The sequence below is a fragment of the Prionailurus bengalensis genome, chromosome C1, assembly GCF_016509475.1.
Source record: "Prionailurus bengalensis isolate Pbe53 chromosome C1, Fcat_Pben_1.1_paternal_pri, whole genome shotgun sequence".
NCBI lineage: Eukaryota > Metazoa > Chordata > Mammalia > Carnivora > Felidae > Prionailurus > Prionailurus bengalensis.
In genome coordinates this window covers 46,286,133-46,302,762 of record NC_057345.1, presented here as the reverse complement: position 1 = coordinate 46,302,762, position 16,630 = coordinate 46,286,133, and the positions used below count along the sequence as shown (strand labels likewise).

The 16,630-nt window shown below is 46.2% G+C and overlaps 1 protein-coding gene across 1 annotated transcript in view; it reads right to left on the bottom strand.

Annotated features, from left to right (window-relative positions):
• Positions 1-4,836: 4,836 nt before the first annotated feature.
• Positions 4,837-16,630, bottom strand: part of C8A (complement C8 alpha chain) — a 69,105-nt gene continuing 57,311 nt past the window's right edge. The window contains exons 8-11 of the mRNA XM_043575092.1: positions 14,808-14,939; positions 13,608-13,765; positions 9,025-9,247; positions 4,837-5,286 (exon numbers count right to left, since the gene is read on the bottom strand). Coding sequence (XP_043431027.1) covers positions 5,135-5,286; positions 9,025-9,247; positions 13,608-13,765; positions 14,808-14,939 — 665 coding nt within the window. The 3' untranslated portion in view covers positions 4,837-5,134. The remainder of the gene's footprint in view (positions 5,287-9,024; positions 9,248-13,607; positions 13,766-14,807; positions 14,940-16,630) is intronic.

Here is a 16,630-nt window from a genome sequence, read left to right as displayed (position 1 = left end):
CCCCAAGGCCACTAATGCAGAATTTTTAACTCGATTTGATGGGCTTTCCTTCACTAAAGTGGAAAAGGTGGTCTCTCTTTCTGAAGTTTACCCAGCCTCGTGGAATGGTGTGGGCTCTCCCTTGATGCTCCAGGAAGCTTGCAGGATCCAGAAGTCCTGTGAAAATGTCTTCTACAGGGTTCTCTCTCACAAATTCCTGACACGACAGCACAGAGGGACCAGAGAGAGAACAGCATCCAACAAGCTTTTACTAGGAAGCTCCTATGTGTCCAGCACTAAGCTAGCCAGGTACAAGGGCTCCAAAGGTAAACATGAGTTTCCACCTGCCCTGCAACAAGTCACTAGTGTGGGGAGACAGACGAGTAAGCTACAGTTATAGCCTGCAGAAAATGCTGGAATATAGAGCCACATGAAGGAGTAGCACCCAATGAAGTGTGGGCTAGTGGAAGAGGTCAGGGTTGAACCTAACCTCCACCCTGAGAGTACTGCCAAAGAGCCAGGAGAAGAGGGAGCTGGCGGGCAGGGGGCTTCTGGGTAGTGCGTGCAAAGGCCTGGAGACGACAAAGAGCCTGGTCTGTTTGAGGAACTAAACTGGACATCATTCATTCAACAAATATTTGTTGACCCCCCATTAAGGCCAAATACTATTCTAGGCACTGGGGGTCTAGCCATAAAAAGGTTTGCATCGTAATGGAAGGAGGCATACCAAGAAAAATAGAAGACTAAATGAGTCTATTTAGTAGTAGTACTAAGTGCCATAAAATAAGAATAATAAATGAGGGCAAATGGCCCTTGGGGAGGTAATACTTCAGCAGAGACTTCAGTGAAACAAGGGCATGAGTCTTGGATGAGCTGATTTAGGGGATGAGCATTTTGGGCATGCTCATCCTGGGGCATGAGAGAGCTTGACATGTGTGAGGAACCACAAACAGGCTTTCATGGCTAGAGCAACATGATTGAGGGAAGGAGTGACTAGAAGGAAATGAAGTCAGAGAGCCAGCAGTTAGACATATAGGGCTTTGTACATCCTGTTAGGGGCAATAGATTTTATTGAATGTTTATTTTTGAGAGAGAGAAAGAGAGAGAGCAAGTAGGGTAGGGGCAGAGACAGAGGGAGACAATGAGTCCGAAGCAGGCTCCAGGCTCCCTCCCAGCTGTCGGCACAGAGCCTGATGCAGGGCTCAAACCCACAAACTGCTAGATCATGACGTGAGCCCAAGTTCAATCCAGTTAACCAACTGAGCCACCCAGGTGCCCTGGGGCAATAGATTTTTAGTACAAGTGCCTCATAGAATCTGAAAAAGGAGTCGAAGATGGAGTGATACATTGGCATCAGATAATAGAGAACCTTGTGAATCCAGTTAAAAATGCTTGAGCTATACAACAATGGCTGTGGGGTGTTGAACCACCAAGAACACTGGAAATGAGCTGAAAAGTGGCCATCTGTAGAAATTTCCCCAGGACCAAGCACCAGCTGCCTTCAGGAAAGGCTCAGTGAGCAAACCCAAGGTCTGATCTCAGCCATCCCCAGCCTAAGAAGGACCAGCACTCAAACCAAGGAGCTGAGCAGTAATCACCACCCCCACCAACCCACCTCGTGGGTTCCCATCCCCGTAGCTTTGTTGCATGCTATTTCCTCTGTGCTATTCTGCCCCTTCTTGACCTTTCTTTCCTTGTCTAATCCACACTCACTTCCTAGGTTCCACTGGCCATCCTCTCCTCCTCTGGGCTGTCCTCTCTGCCCCCCCCCTCCAGCTGGGCTAGCCCCCACAGCCCTCTGGATATCCTGCTGGCATCGGACCTATTGCCATTGCCAGCCTCCTGCTGCACCCGACCAGCATTCTTGCAGGGCTGGGACCACATCTGATTCATTTCCGTGTCTCCAGCACCTGGCTCAGGGCCTGGCACAAGAGCTCACCATGGTGCTTTGCCCATTTCCCAAGTGCAGGGGTAGCAGCCCTGAATGTCTTTATGGAAGAGAGGCATCCTTCCTCTAATGCACATCACATCCCCTTTTTACCATGGCTCCCGACAGCTTCTTTCTGCCATCTCTCATTTCTGCAGCGTGGTTTTTGAAGCCTACCCTTTCTCTCTGTCCATTATCTTCACCCTAAAGGCATATAGTTCAGAAGAGATTCATTGAGTCAACTCTTTAGATCTTCCTCTATCTCAAAGAAGAAAAAAAGCCCCTCCTTATTGCTTTTCATTCTGTCATTAATTTACTTTCCAAAGACACCTTGTCAGGCTGAAGATTATATCTTTAAGCCGTGTTTTTACATCCACTACCTATAAAGCCTTAGATTATAGGTCTCCTGAAAGGACCTGAGGTAGAATACATTTGATAAGCTTTATGCCCTTTGCTTGGCAAGAGTCAGGGCATTCTTGAAGAGGGAAAGGCACTGATCTGGGGGAGGGTCGCTGCTTCTGAAACCGCCCCTGCCTTTGTATTGTCATTTCTGAAACTGCTGGGGATGCGGCATCCTCCGAGGAGCAAGGCCGAGGCTGGCCGTGGTTCTCTGGCTCTGGTGACCGAAGACAGCATTGCTCAGCTGGTGGTTTTGGCTCACAGGTGATCCAGGCAGGTGCTCAATCCCTGTGTTGTCATCTCCCACCTAGATGCCTACATTTGCCCCCTAAGGAGCTTCTTTGCCTCTCCCCATGCCCCCGGCACCATCCTACAAGTCCTTGCCTTGTCTTACCAGTCCCTGGTAGACAGCATAGAGCAAAGGTGGGGGGGCGTGGGCTTGATGTAGCACATTCAAACCTTGGCTGACCATGAGGCTCAGCCTTGCCAAGACTCAGTTTCCTTAGCAGTGAAATGGGACTCCTAAAACATATCTGAAGAGGTCCTGGATAAGGCTGAATGAGATAACAGAGATAAACCGTATATTGGCTGTCCTTTTATTATATGCCTGTTCCCATGAACATGTGATGAATCTTTGGTGCTCAAGGATTCTCAGCCTTGACTACTTTCTTCTTTCTTTTTTTAATTGAAGTGCACTTGATAACAGCTTAAAAACTACTGATGTCTGGCTCATGCCTCCAGACATTTGGATTTAATGGGTCTGGGGGCGCAGCCTCTGGACAGCAAGGTTTTTAAAACTCTCCAACTGAAAACTACAGCTTTCAGACCAACTTTGAATGTCCTCTTGTAAATTGCCCCCTCGGCCTCCGTCAGGTGCTAGCGGGTAAGCACCACTGCCCGGTAAGTAATGAATAGAAACTAATTACTAATGTAAATCAACTTTGAAAGAAAAAACAAATTCATGACAGGATGAGGAGCAGTAAAGGAGTTGTCTTCTTTTAGATGGAAGATCTGATGACTTTAGAAATGAAACTGCTAAACTATAAATTTTAATGAACACTGGTAACAATAGTAATAACAAGGGCGTTGCTAATAATTCCATATATGACAGGCACTGGGCTGGGGTTTTTAAAATTTTTTTAATGTTTATTTATTTTTAAGAGAGAGAGACAGCATGAGCAGGGGAGGGGCAGAGAGGGAAGGAGACACAGAATCTGAAACAGGGTCCAGGCTCCGAGCTGTCAGCATGGAGCTCAACGCGGGGCTTGAACTCACGAACCATGAGATCGTGACCTGAGCCGAAGCTGGACGTTTAACTGACAGAGCCACCCCGGCACTGTGCTGTTTCTTATGATATATTTATCTTCACTTTCTCCCCCATTCTCCATTCCCAACTCATGTGCACACACCCCCAAGGTTCTTTCTCACCTTCAAACTGTATTACATGCTGAGCTTCTATCTTAAAGGCCTCTTCCCTCTTTGCCTCGTTCAGAAATCCTTCAAGGTCTGGGTCAAGCCCCATCCCATATGTAAAATACACACCAGGGAACATAAACCTCTGTCCCACCTGGCCTCCTTTGGCCCTTCCTTTGGCATTAACTCAACGATTAATTCTCTGTATCCCTAAAATCCCTTCTAACTGTTTCATGTATATGTCTAATTATTACCCTAAAAAGATCGAGGATTCTGAAAAGATAGAGAGCACTAGGATATATCAATCAACAGATGTTTTTTGTCCCTACTGGAAATGCAGATTCCACTGCCAAAGAGCTACCCACCTCTAGGAGAAACTTAGAGGTAAACAGAAAAGTCTGTTCAACACAACATATTCTCTATTTGAGACATGACTAGAGTATGATGGGGATACTGAGGCAGGCTGGTGTGATTGGCTCTCCTGCAGGTGGTCAGGGAAGGTGTACTGATCAGCATTTGTTGGCTCCATTATCCAGTCTGGGGAGCTCACCCATAGGAACCACATTTTTGAACTGACTCTTGAGTTCAGTCCCTCCCCTCATCCTTGTTAGGTCTCCCCCAATTCAAGGAACAGCGTTGGCCTCTGGGGATACATTGCTGATCCAAACAAACCTAATCCCTGCCCTCACAATTAGCATCCCAGGGGAGACAGATCATAAATAGTCACAGGAGATATGGCAGCCAGTATACAGTTATTAATTGTGAAAAACACCATGAAGGAAAAGGATAGAGTGCCCTGAGAAGATAACTGGGGGAAACGTGTTATTTGTGGGAAGAACCTGAACAGAAGAGATTAATTGAGGGAATGAAAGAAAATAATGTTGAACCCAGATCAAGGAAAATTGACGGAACCCAAGTCAGTCTTCATTTTTTTTTCTCATTATTTCAGTGTATCTGCTGCTTCTACCAACTAGTAATGGTTCTGTGAATGAACAAATATTGTGATCAAAGAACTGAGACCATTCTCATCATACTTTGTTTTATTGGCCATTGATCTGCTTGCCTCCTACTTCTAACATCCTATAAGTCCCTCTAAGGCATGGATTGAAATCTCTCTGTCCCTTCCCCCCCACCCCTGCTTGCTCTCTCTCTCTCTCTCTCTCTCTCTCAGATGATCTGAAGTTCTGTGAGCAGGACTGAGGCCCTAGTTGACATTCAGTGCCCAGTTGTTGAATGATTGCATCTTGTGGGTAATAGGACAGTTAGTTGTAGACGGCACAGGCTGGTCCTACTCCTGGAAGTTGGCGGGACAAAGAAAAAGTCCACGTTGATTTGCATTTCCCCTCAGCTGAAAGAAGTCTTTTTCCAGTGGTCAATGCAGGGGGTGCCATCCGCTGCATCTGTGCCCAGAGGCCCTCAGCAAGCCTGGGTCTGCACTTTCCACCCTGGACAGGAGTTGCCTCCATTCTGGGGTGCAGGGTTATTGCACTCTCTCCTCCTTTCCTGGGTGCCCGCTCTGCAAGCAGACCAGGAGCTCCAGCAGCTCCAGCGACCATCCGCCTTGGCTCCTGCACAGATAATTTCCCAGGGGAGGAGGAGGTTAGCATACAAGAAGCAGCTCGGATTATAAGGAGGGAGGCCCATCCCGTTGCCCAAGAGTGGTCTGCAATCTCTCCTTGGGGAAATGCCTGGCGTAGCCAACCAAGACCTCTGTGCTCACCGCCTTGCACTTAATTTGAAACTCTGGATGGAGCGAGAGCCTCTTCTGAGAGCCCATCTCATGAAATTGGAATCCACAGTTGCATGGAAGATAGATAGCAGAGTGAAGCAGGAAGACACGTTCCTCCGGAAGAATGACACGGAGCCACTGGAGGGTGTGAAGAGCAGGGAGCACAGCCCAGCCAAGGATTCACAGACAAGGGCCAGCCTGACAGCCCTCTGGAGGGGCTTGAGGGCTTCTGACTGAGGGTCTGCAAATCAGAGCCCCTCAGACTCTGATGCTGGGGCCACAGTGGGTGACAGGGTCTGCACAGAGCATCAGAACACAGGCACTGATCAAGGGTTGCCTCTGGAAGTCCAGCTCATGCAAAATCCCCTGGCCTGGGGCTGCTGCCTCCTACTGGCTCCGGGTCTTTGGGCAGACCCTCTCTCAGCCTGAGTTTTCACCTCTATAAATGAAAATGATGGACTAATCCACTGGAGTTTTTCCATCATTTTTTTCATTCCTGTGTTTTTTTTTTCCCCTTAAATGAAATTTTATGTGAGCCCCAATATGGCCACCAGATGAAAGTAGAGCTGTTTTATTTGAAGCTGGGGTATCTATCTGGCTTGCCCTGCTCCCCCGGGGCAGCCCCTAAGACTCCAAGTTTCCTCAGATCCCAGTGTGAATATCATTGGCTTAGATTATCTTCAGGCCCCTTCCAGCTCTGTAATTATACTCCCCGGTGGGACAGCCACAGCAGGCTTCTCTGTCTCTATTTTTCCCACCTCTGTGACTTGGTCTCCACAGGCAAAGGTTTGCTGGGAAAATACTTAGGGACCAAGGTCAGTGGGTTCCCATGGGGGCTGACTTCCCACTCTTAGATTTCCTTACCAAATTAGTCTTTGTCAGGCTGAACGTTCAGTCTGATGTCCCCAAGGCTACCTGATGTCCACACTGTGCTTGTGACAAGGTCAGTGGGGTACCTGTGAACTACCTGCAATTGACTGAATGTAATATTGTAGGTTAAATGGGCTCTGAGGAGGAGGGTCCATCCTCTGGGTCCTGCCACCACCCCCAGATCATTGGCATCATGCCCCCTTTCTCCGGTGCCCATTGTCTGTACATATGACTCAGCATGGCCACAACTGAGCCTGACATTGGACCATTGAAGAGGCACATCTAAGTAATCCACACTCCCTGTCTCTCTACCCCTGTAATATTGGACAGGGATGCAAGGGATCCAAATGAGTCATTCGTTTGGGGGCCCATGCTGTAATTGTGATTACCCAGGCAGGACTCACGTTTGGCCCTTTAAGCCAGGTCAGGCTGATAACCATGAACACATCTTCCCTCCCCGCTCTCCAAGACAATAGTCAATATAATCATCTCAGACTCTCTGCCCTCATTTCTGAAACTTCTTGACTCTTAGTATATACGTCAGTAGAATGTAACAGTTAAGAGCTTGTGTCCTAGGGTGGGTCCAAACCCCTAGATCCAAATCCTGGTTCTGACACTCCCCAGCTGGGTGACTTTGAGCAAAGTATGTTACCTTCCTCCTACCCCAATTCCTCATCTGTAAATTGGGGCTAATAATGGTACTTCTAACATTCTTTGGGGGAAAGAGATGAATTCATGCCCATGACGTGTTGAGATAGTGTCTGGCAAAGAATAAGGGTTAGTTACTCTTCCTGTTCACTGACCTTTGGTCCCCCTGGAAAAGCTGCCTAGCCAATGGGGCAAATGAGGGTTGAAACCCAGTCCACACTCTGCTTGAAAAGTCAAGAATTCCTTGGGCCCTGGAGCTTGTCCGTATCAGCCCTAAGAAGTTTCTCTCTTTCTCCCAATTTACCCACCTATCGGGCAGTGCCTTTTTTCAGTTTACAGAAGGAAACTGTGCCTGTCTTTGCCCTGGTAACCAGTCTACTTGTTTTCTATTCCCTGCATCCTCCTTCATAAAGACCCTGGAATTCACTCACCATATTGGCTCACCCCTGTCACAGTTCCTCCTGCAGGATACAAAGAAGCTTGCCAAGATTTAATTTGTGCCCCCTTCAGCAGTAGAAGAGGGATTTAGAGAAGACACCAAACCAAGATAGATCCTCTGCCAGTGGAGTGATCTCCTCCTCTTATTTATAATCATAGAGCCTGCCTCATGTTAGCTAGTTTAACATCAACACAACTTGTGATGAAGGTACTGCTCTTATCCCTCGTTTTATGGGGAATTCTCACATGAAAATTGGCAACATTGGCCTTCAAAGGCCTCTCTGCCACCAGAGCTCTGCTGTCCTGCTTCCCCTTGAGAATTACTCCACCAATGAGGTGATTATAACCCACCATCAGCTCATTTTCACAACCAGGCTCCTACCCCACCTACCATGGGCATCAACGGTTTGGGTTAAGAGTAGTGCTACCGTAGATGTACCCATCCAGACTTTCTGTTTTTCTCCTTTTCTTCGCATCATCTTCACCGCAGTTGCCAACTGAGGTTGATTTATACATTGATTTGGTAGCCCATGTGTTTTGGCCATCATTCCATGTGTAATATAAGTAGTTTTATATGTGCAGAAAATTGGAAGCTTGGGGATTTGAGCATGTATAGAGATTCTTGAAGCTCAAAGGAAACTCAAGCAAGAAAGATGAACCCCAGAAAAAAGAAATGGCTAACCAGTGTCCCACAGTAAGTTAGTGAAGTAGTTGGGGCTCATATCCAGGTCCTCAGACTTCTTATCTTTAAGGGATATGGATTTCTCATCCTTGTTTCAGAGCCTTCTTCCCTGGTAGCAGTGAGTTCATGCTGTGCGACTATACACTTAAATCTTACCTGCCACAACCCTTTTGTTTGTAGTCATAGCTCCTTGCACTGTAATGACAGTGAGTAAACTCTTGTAGTTGACCCCCAAAGATGTGCTCAAGTCCAAACACCCATTACTTTGTAAGCACGAACTTATTTGCAAGTAGGGTCTTGGCAGATTAAGTCAAGTTAAAATGAGATCCCAATGGATTAGCGTGGGTCCTAATCCAATGACTAGTTTTCTTAGAAGAAAAGAAAACTAATGTAGAGAACACCACGTGAAGACACGCAGAGATTGGAATGACACATCCACAAGCCAAGGAATGCCAGGGATTACCAGCAACTGTCAGAGGCTAGGAGAAAGGCATAGAACACATCACCTTCAGAGCTCCAGAAGAAACCAACCTGGCCAATACACCTGAATTCTGGACTTCTAACTTCCAGAAGTGTGGGACAACAAATTTCTGTTGCTTTAAGCCCTCCAGTTTGTGGTAATATGTTGTGGCAACCCTAAGAAACTGATATATCCCTCCTGAAATGAATTGTCCTGTCCATGTACACCTTGGCAAAACAAAACAAAATAAACAAATGAAAATAGTTCTCATCTGAGAGAGGGTCTTGATAGCTGGGAGAAAGTGTAAGAAGCATTGAAGGGGGAAGGAGGAGTCACCCATAAACCTCAGAGTGCTGTAGCCAGAGTAGTGGGCAAGAGGACACACAAAGGGGGATGCTGGGAACCCCAACAGTCCTTTCTGCACTGGCGCCTCTGAGCTGGGTCAGGCTTGAATCTGAGTGAGGGTACGTGGGTCTTACCCTTCTGCTCCATTTGCTCACAGGCAAGGCCCCGGCGACCCAGTGGGCACTGGCACTCACAGCTGGTGCCCTTGAGGATGGGCTCCCCATTGTTGAAGCAGGGTCCACAGCGGCAGGCATTGAATTCCATCAGGTACTGGTCCAAGGCCCGGCGCAGGTTCTGGCGCTTGGCCTCCAGGGGCCCCAGGTTTGTATGTCGCAGCACCTCATAGATGGGCTGCATCTATGGATTCAAAAAAAATAGAGAGCCCTTCCCTGGGCTTCCAGCTTCCCAGAGCCCACAAACTGGCCATCAGGCCTTCCCAGGCCTGCTCCATGTGAGGCACAGACCTAGAACTCTATCTCACTGCATTGGACCCTCACAGCCACTCTGCAAAGCAGGTATTAAACTCCAGAGATCCTGAGTGTTCGAGGGACTAGCTCAGGATCCCCCAATTAAGTGCAAGAGCCATTCTGAACATGGGCCTTCTTAACTCTGAAACCTGTGCCCCGCCCCCCCCACCCCCCCCCAGTCCCAGAAGAAGAAGAGAACTCAGCAGCTATCTGCGCCAACTCATTGGCCCCCTCCGGCACTTTTAAAGGAAGCAGGAAGAGTGTAAAGTATTATGTGTGTTTAGCCTGTGTTTTGGTTTGGTTTGGTTTGGTTTTGGTTTTGGTTTTGGTTTTGGTTTTTAATCCATAACCTCCAAAGCAGGAATTATTAAAGTCCTTGATAGGTAGTTGGCAGTGCAGAATACTTCTCACACTGGTGTGAGTGTGATGGTTGTATGTGGGGGGTGGGGGGGGGGGTAGGGGTCCTTGGCCTCTGGGGCCACCTATTCCAGGAATGACTACAGGCCAGGGTTTCTCAACCTCAGCACTACTGCATTTCCAGCTGGATAATTCTTTGTTGGCAGAGGAGGGCTATCCTGTGGGTTGTAGGATGTTCCGAAGTGTCTCTGGCCTCTACCTATTAGAAGCCGGTCATAACTTTAGGTTGTGAAAATCAAAACTGTCTGCTGACATCACCAAATATCCCCTGGGGGGCAAAATCGACCCCTGGCTGGGAAGTAGTGGATGGAGGTGAGAGCCCTGAATCTGGAGACAGAAAATCTGTCTTCGGATCTTGGCTCCACTGGTTCCAGGCTATGTGATCTGTCAGGTGACACGGGGAGCCTGCCTTCTTTGCCTCTACAATGAGGACAGTACTCTTGCCTTCCAGGTTTACTGTGACGATGAAAGCTGGTAGACTGGAAAAGCCTGTCGCAGAGTACAAGTTCAATAAATGCTGCTCACACCCTCGTTATGCGGCCTAGAACTCTTTTCTGTCCATCTCTAAGCCTGAGCCCCATTATCTATGAAATGGGAATAATAACCTTCTTCCTAGAATTCTTATGAAGATCTAAAGAAATAATGAATGAGAGATGCCAGCATGAAAGGGAAGAACAATATAAAGTAAAGCACCGTTTTTATTAGTTAGATGGGATGGAATGGGGATAAAAGCTGAAATTTTTCAAATTGCATATACCTATGGTGGTCGTCAGCATGCTTTTAAGGCTATATATTTTAACACACAATCAAAAAGTGAGAGCTCCTTTACAGATCTCTCATTTTATAGGACAGTAACCTGAGGCCCCAAGAGAGGAGCGATTTGCCAAGGTTGCAGGGCAATTCAGAGGTAGGGACTGAGCCACACTGGGGCAATCTCCCTCCTCCAGAATCAAAAGTCAATGGAGGGCACTCACAGTGGCCTTGAATGGGTTCCTGGAAATGTGTACAGAAAGATCGGTGACAAACAGACCTTGGCTTGTGGTCACAGGCCGCAGCTGAGGTCACCAGGCTGATCATGTCAGGACTGGCTGGGTGGCCAGCCAAGGGCATGCGACCACTTACTGGAAGTTCAGAAAGTTTGGCCCCATTGTTAGGAAGTGCGTGCAGAATGGGCCGCCCTGTGGCCCTAGTTAAAGATGACTCTTAATTTCAGGGAAGGTTAGGACCATTGGGCCACTTCCCTGTGACCTTCCAGTGGGGCTCAGCACTCAGCCCCCCATCTCTCACTTCTCAATCCCAGACGCTTCAGGGAGAGGAAAGGGGCTCCTTGGGAAGGGCAGGTGGGGACTGAAAGAAGGGAAGAAGGGTGGATAAAAAGAAGCTTTGAGCTTGGAAAGATATTGGCCATGATCTTCTTCCCATTTTATAGGTAAAACAGATTCCGAGAAGGCAAGTGGTGTGATATTAGCAACATGATGTAACATAACACATAATAATATGTAAAATAGCATCATAACATAACATAATTCCCATATTCACTCAATCTCAGTACCTGCCATAAATAATCACCGCTAAGCTACCATGGGGATTTGCAAATAAGACACTGTCTCCTCTCTGAGCATCAGGTTCCAAATAATCCCCTGGCTAACCTCCTTATCTGTAGTCTGTCTCTCTCTCTTCCCAGCCCTTCAGTTCATCCTTCATGTATCTGTAAGCATCCTCTTTTTCAAATACAGCTCAGGGCGCCGGGGCGGCTTAGTCAGTTAAGCATCCAACTTCCGCTCAAGCCATGATCTTGTGGTTCTTGAGTTCAGGCCCCACATCAGGCTCTGTGCTAACAGCTCAGAGCCTGGAGCCTGCTTTGGATTCTGTGTCTCCCTCTCTCTCTGCCGCTCCCCCACTCATGCTCTCTCTCTTTCTTTCAAAAATAAACACACGATAAAAATATAAGTAAAATATATAAAATATAGCTTTAGCGCTGTCACCTCCCTGCTCCACAACCTACCAGCTCCTAATGCATCAAATCCAAACTTCTCAGGGCCAAAATGTGTTGTGAAGAGATTGTGAATGTTAGAGTCTATGGGACAGAGCTCAAGTTGGTCTCTGCCATTTACCAGCTATGAGATTTGTCCAGCTTACTTAGCTTCCTCAGCTTGTTTCTTCAACTCTCATTCACTAAATACCCACTACTCTCTCCCTAACCTTGTGATGTAATATGTTATTATCTCCATGTTATAGACCAGGAAACTAGGGCTCAGAAAATGAAGTAACTTGTCTAAGGCTATACACTGAAAAGGTGGCTGAGCCATGATCCAACTTATATCTTTCTCATCCCAAACCTAGGCTCTCTTTCCCCCAAGATGATATTCGGTCTTCTCCAAATCATTAACATCAGACTTCCCCTTGGGAGCTTTGTTCAAGGCAAACACAAAGTTCACCTCTTGTCCGTGAAAGTTTATATATTGCTCCTGATATCAATTTTACACTTTTTGACCAAATGACTAATAGCTTGATGATAGCAATTTTCAGACCCTATGTGAATTACAGGTGCGTGAAAATGGTCCCTTACTTATTGGAGAAGAAATGAGATCAGGGTTAATCCATCTGACCTCTTTCTTCATAGAGAGCAGGGTGTTATAATAGACTTTTAGGTTCAACTATTGGTATATATTTTAAGAAGAGAAATGTATCCATACCCGGGATTTTAAATATATGTAGAAAATGGACAAGAGTCAAGAGAAAATGGGCGAGAAAGTAATCATAAAAACCCAAAATACAACTCTTTTCTTAATGGACTATCCTTGCGTATGAATAGAAATAGTTTGACAACTGGTAGACCAATCCATTTCCTTTGCAACTTGAATACAATTTTACTGCCTTTCCGAAGTGAATGATTTAAGGCAGGGTTTCTCAACCTCAGCGCCGTTGATGTTTGAAGTCAGATATTTCTTTCTTATGGGGACTGTCTGTGCATTGTGAGGTGTTTAGCAGCATCCATGGTCCCTACGCACTAGATGCCAGTGGCACCTTCTAGCTGTGACCACTGAAACTGTCTCCAGACACTGCCAAATTTCCCTTGGGGAGCAAAGTCGCCCCCCATGGTTGAGAACCATAGCTTTAAGGAAGGTGCTAGGGTAGAGGGATGTGAGAAACTGGTCATGAAGTCCAAAGGTCTGAGATCAAGTATTGCTACATATGAGCTTTGTGACTATAAATGGATCACTAGTTCCTTGGAGCCTCAGTTTCCTAATCTTTTAAATAGTGAGACTCACTTCTGGACCAGAGGTTCATTGTGATAAGGGGATGAGATCACTTGGAGCAAGGGCAGCAAATACAGCTTGGTACCACAGCTTGTTCTTGTATGGCCTTTGAGCTGAGAATGGTTATTACATATGTAAAAGTTTGTAAAAAAGAAGGAGAAGAATTTGTATGAGAGTTTGTCTGTGGCCCACACAGCCTAAAACATTTACTATCAGCTCCTTCCCAGAAAAAATTTGCCAACCCTCGACTGAACGAATGTGACTTTAAAGTCTTTTCTGTATAAATGAAAGTTCTTATTTTTAATGTGGCCTAATTCTGAAGAAATTCTGGGACCACTAGTGTAAAACTAGGCTCTGCCCAGATGTTAAGCTTCTGCTCCCGGAGGTCGTGTGGCCTGGGTTTAAAGTCACAGGCTCCCTGTAGTCAGGCGGCGGGAAGGCCACCAGATCAGTGTGCCGTTACATTTAATCTTGTTCTTTGATGGGCTCATAATAAGAAATATGAAATGATCTGGTCTGCTTCACTTTCATTCCTCATGGACGTAGAGTTTCTTCAAGTGCGAAAAGACTTACCTCAAAATCAATAACAACAGGATTATACTTTAATGACCTCCCCCAGGAACGATACGTAATGGTGCTCCCGTTTTGAGTCAAGCCACCGCCCCAGCCAGAATTGCCACCTCGCACTCGAGAAATGATGTCTTCCACAGCCATGGCCAGCCTGTCTTTGTCTGCCAGCAAGAAGATAAGTGCATTAGTTCAGTTTCCAAAAAGCCAAAGGACTGGTTGGCAAGCTCCACTGATGAGATTTGGGACAGTTTATGTGCTCCCCTTACAGCTGTCTCCCGTTCTTCCACCTTGCTCAGTGAACTAGCAGGACAACCAGAAAGGAAGGACCAAGACCTAGAACTAGACCCATCCTCTGAACTAGAGCAGACACTGGGAGGACAGCCCAGACCAGACCCGCATGGCGGAGGGACAGGATGGGGAAACGGATGAGGATTCATTCGTGCACACATTTATTCGTTCATATGCCACATGTGTACTCTGTGTCTGCTACCTGCCAAGTAGGTTCAATTAAGTATCATAGGTGCTGTGACAAATGTCTCTATGGGGCATAGAAGGGGCATAGAGAAAAAGGCAGTTAGATCTACAGCGGGGAGGGAGGATTGTCAGGACAAAAGGTGAGTTGTCTAGAAAAGTGAATGACCAGGTAAATGGAGAGAGGAGGGAAGGGCATCACGGAGAAGAAAGTATTTGACTTAAGGCCCCGAGGCATGAGTAGCCAACACAGTGGGAGTAACCTGAACCCCAGTACATTTGATGAGTGAATGAATGAATGAATGAATGAACACTCACTGCCTTATTCAGGAAATGCCAAAAATATCCGTATACAAGTTTCTCTAATAATTGTTCTTTGAGCTTGGTAACTATATTGTCCTCTCTTGGCAGACTATGACCCAGTGGGCTTTTATCTCAACAGTCAACTGTCCAGGTTCTGTCTGTACATTCCCTTCATCCCAGTTCTTACTTAGATCTTTGTCTAGCGCTCGAAATCTAGAAGTCACATATTTCTAAGGTGATCTCAGTACATGGTTAATTCAAAATAGAGCCACAACCGGTTATTGGTTTGGGGTATTTAGCAGCTATACAGCATGACCATTGACTGAAATGGAACCAGTTGAAAGGCAAAATAGTGTCTGTCTGTGCCCTGAGTGTGTGTCCAAGGAACAGTCTAGCTTCTCTTTTAGGGACCCATTACTAAATACTTACTAGTATTGCCACCTCCAGTTTTTTCACAACGTTCTGCTGATAAACGTCCTTCAGTTTTTATGCTGTCTGTGTAATCATAGTCAATGCCCACAAAGCCTCCGAAGCATTTCTTGATATCTGTGCTGGTAATGCCTGTCACAGGGAGACAGAGAGATACAAAATGCTGAGATGCTTAAAGACTGTGAATACGTAACAACCAGCTCACAGCAGGAAAAGCTAGCTTTGGTTTTGGAGTCTCAGAGAGCTAAGGTGAAATCCCAATCCTCTAACCCAATTTCAATGTTCCCTTCTGTGCGGTTCAAACCCAAATAATTCTGGTAATGAGAAGGAATATGTATTGCACATACTAGCTGCTCAAAAGTGCTAGTTCCCTTTCCTTTGCACATTTTCCACTGAGCCTCCTCAAGGCAGGGATTCTGTCTCATCCATCTCCATAAATGCCTGTGCCTCACACAGTACCTGGCCCGTGATCAGCACCATTTTCGTGCCGCCATTTTGAACTCGTTGCTCCTTCCTCTCTCTTTCACCATCTTTCTGAAGTCTACTCAAGCTCCAGTTCAAATGTCATGTACTCCATGAAGCATATTTGGATCAGAATACTTCCCTCCTTCTTCAGAACTACCAGTGGGTATATTTGGGCATGAATGATCATATTTGCACAATTCTTTTTTGCCCAGGTCTTCCTCCTACCCTGGAGAGGCCAGACTGCCTTTAGAAGATGGATAGATCTCCACGGGAAGTCGGGCCTGCCTTCTGACCCCACGAGAACTGTGAGTCCCACATTAGCTGTCTCCATATTTGTTTACATCTGAGGACCCACGGAGGAATCTGAGTCTTCTTGATGAGGCATATAATTCTCAAAGCACGAAAGTCATTTTGTCCCAAGCCCTCGATCTGTAAATGAATAGAGCTGAGTTTCCAATCCTTGGTTGGGCTGGCAAGGTAAGGCTAGAAAAGTCAACTAGAGCAAGATACCGGCCCTCACTACAGAGTCCAGCTTCATCTGTGGCTAGAGGTCAAGGATTTGTGTCTTATTCACCACTCTCTTGTCGGCATAGCGGCACAGTGTCTGTTGTGGACGAGGCGCTCAGTAACTACTTTCAAATAAGTGGTTGATGGGTGAAAAAGGTGAGTAAATAAATAAATATATGCCATGAGTCCTTTGGTATGGGCTTCTGACGGAAAGAATCTCAAAAGTCAGGAATCCTGAATTTAAATCTCAGTCACTTAGATGAGTGGATAAGGAAATTATGGAGTATGTATAAATATGCGTGTATGACTATTACATACATCTGATTATCATATGTGATATATATGATATTCAGCCTTAAAAAAAAAAAAAAGAGATCTCGTCATTTGCAACAACATGGATGAGCCTGGAGAACATTATGCTACATGAAGTAGGCCAGGCACAAAAGGAGAAAAACTGCATGATGTCGCTTATATGTGGACTCTAAAACAACCAAATAAATATATACAGAAGCAGAGGTAGAAAGGTAGTTGCTGGAGGTGCAGAGGTGGGGTTGGGGGTGGGAGGGGGACACTGGTCAAAGAGAACAAAGTTGCAGTCCTGTAGGATGAGTAAGTATAGAGATCTAATTGCAGCCTGATGACTATAGTTAATTATACATATGAAATACTGAAAAATTGGAAAGTGTGGATTTCAGGTGCTCTCATCCCATACACACAGGAAAAGGTAACTCTGTGAGGAGAAGATATATTAATTAGCTTCAGTGTATGGGGCACCTGGGTGGCTCAGTCAATTAAGCGTCTGACTTCAGCTCAGGTCATGATCTCACACTCCGTGAGTTCGAGCCCCGCGT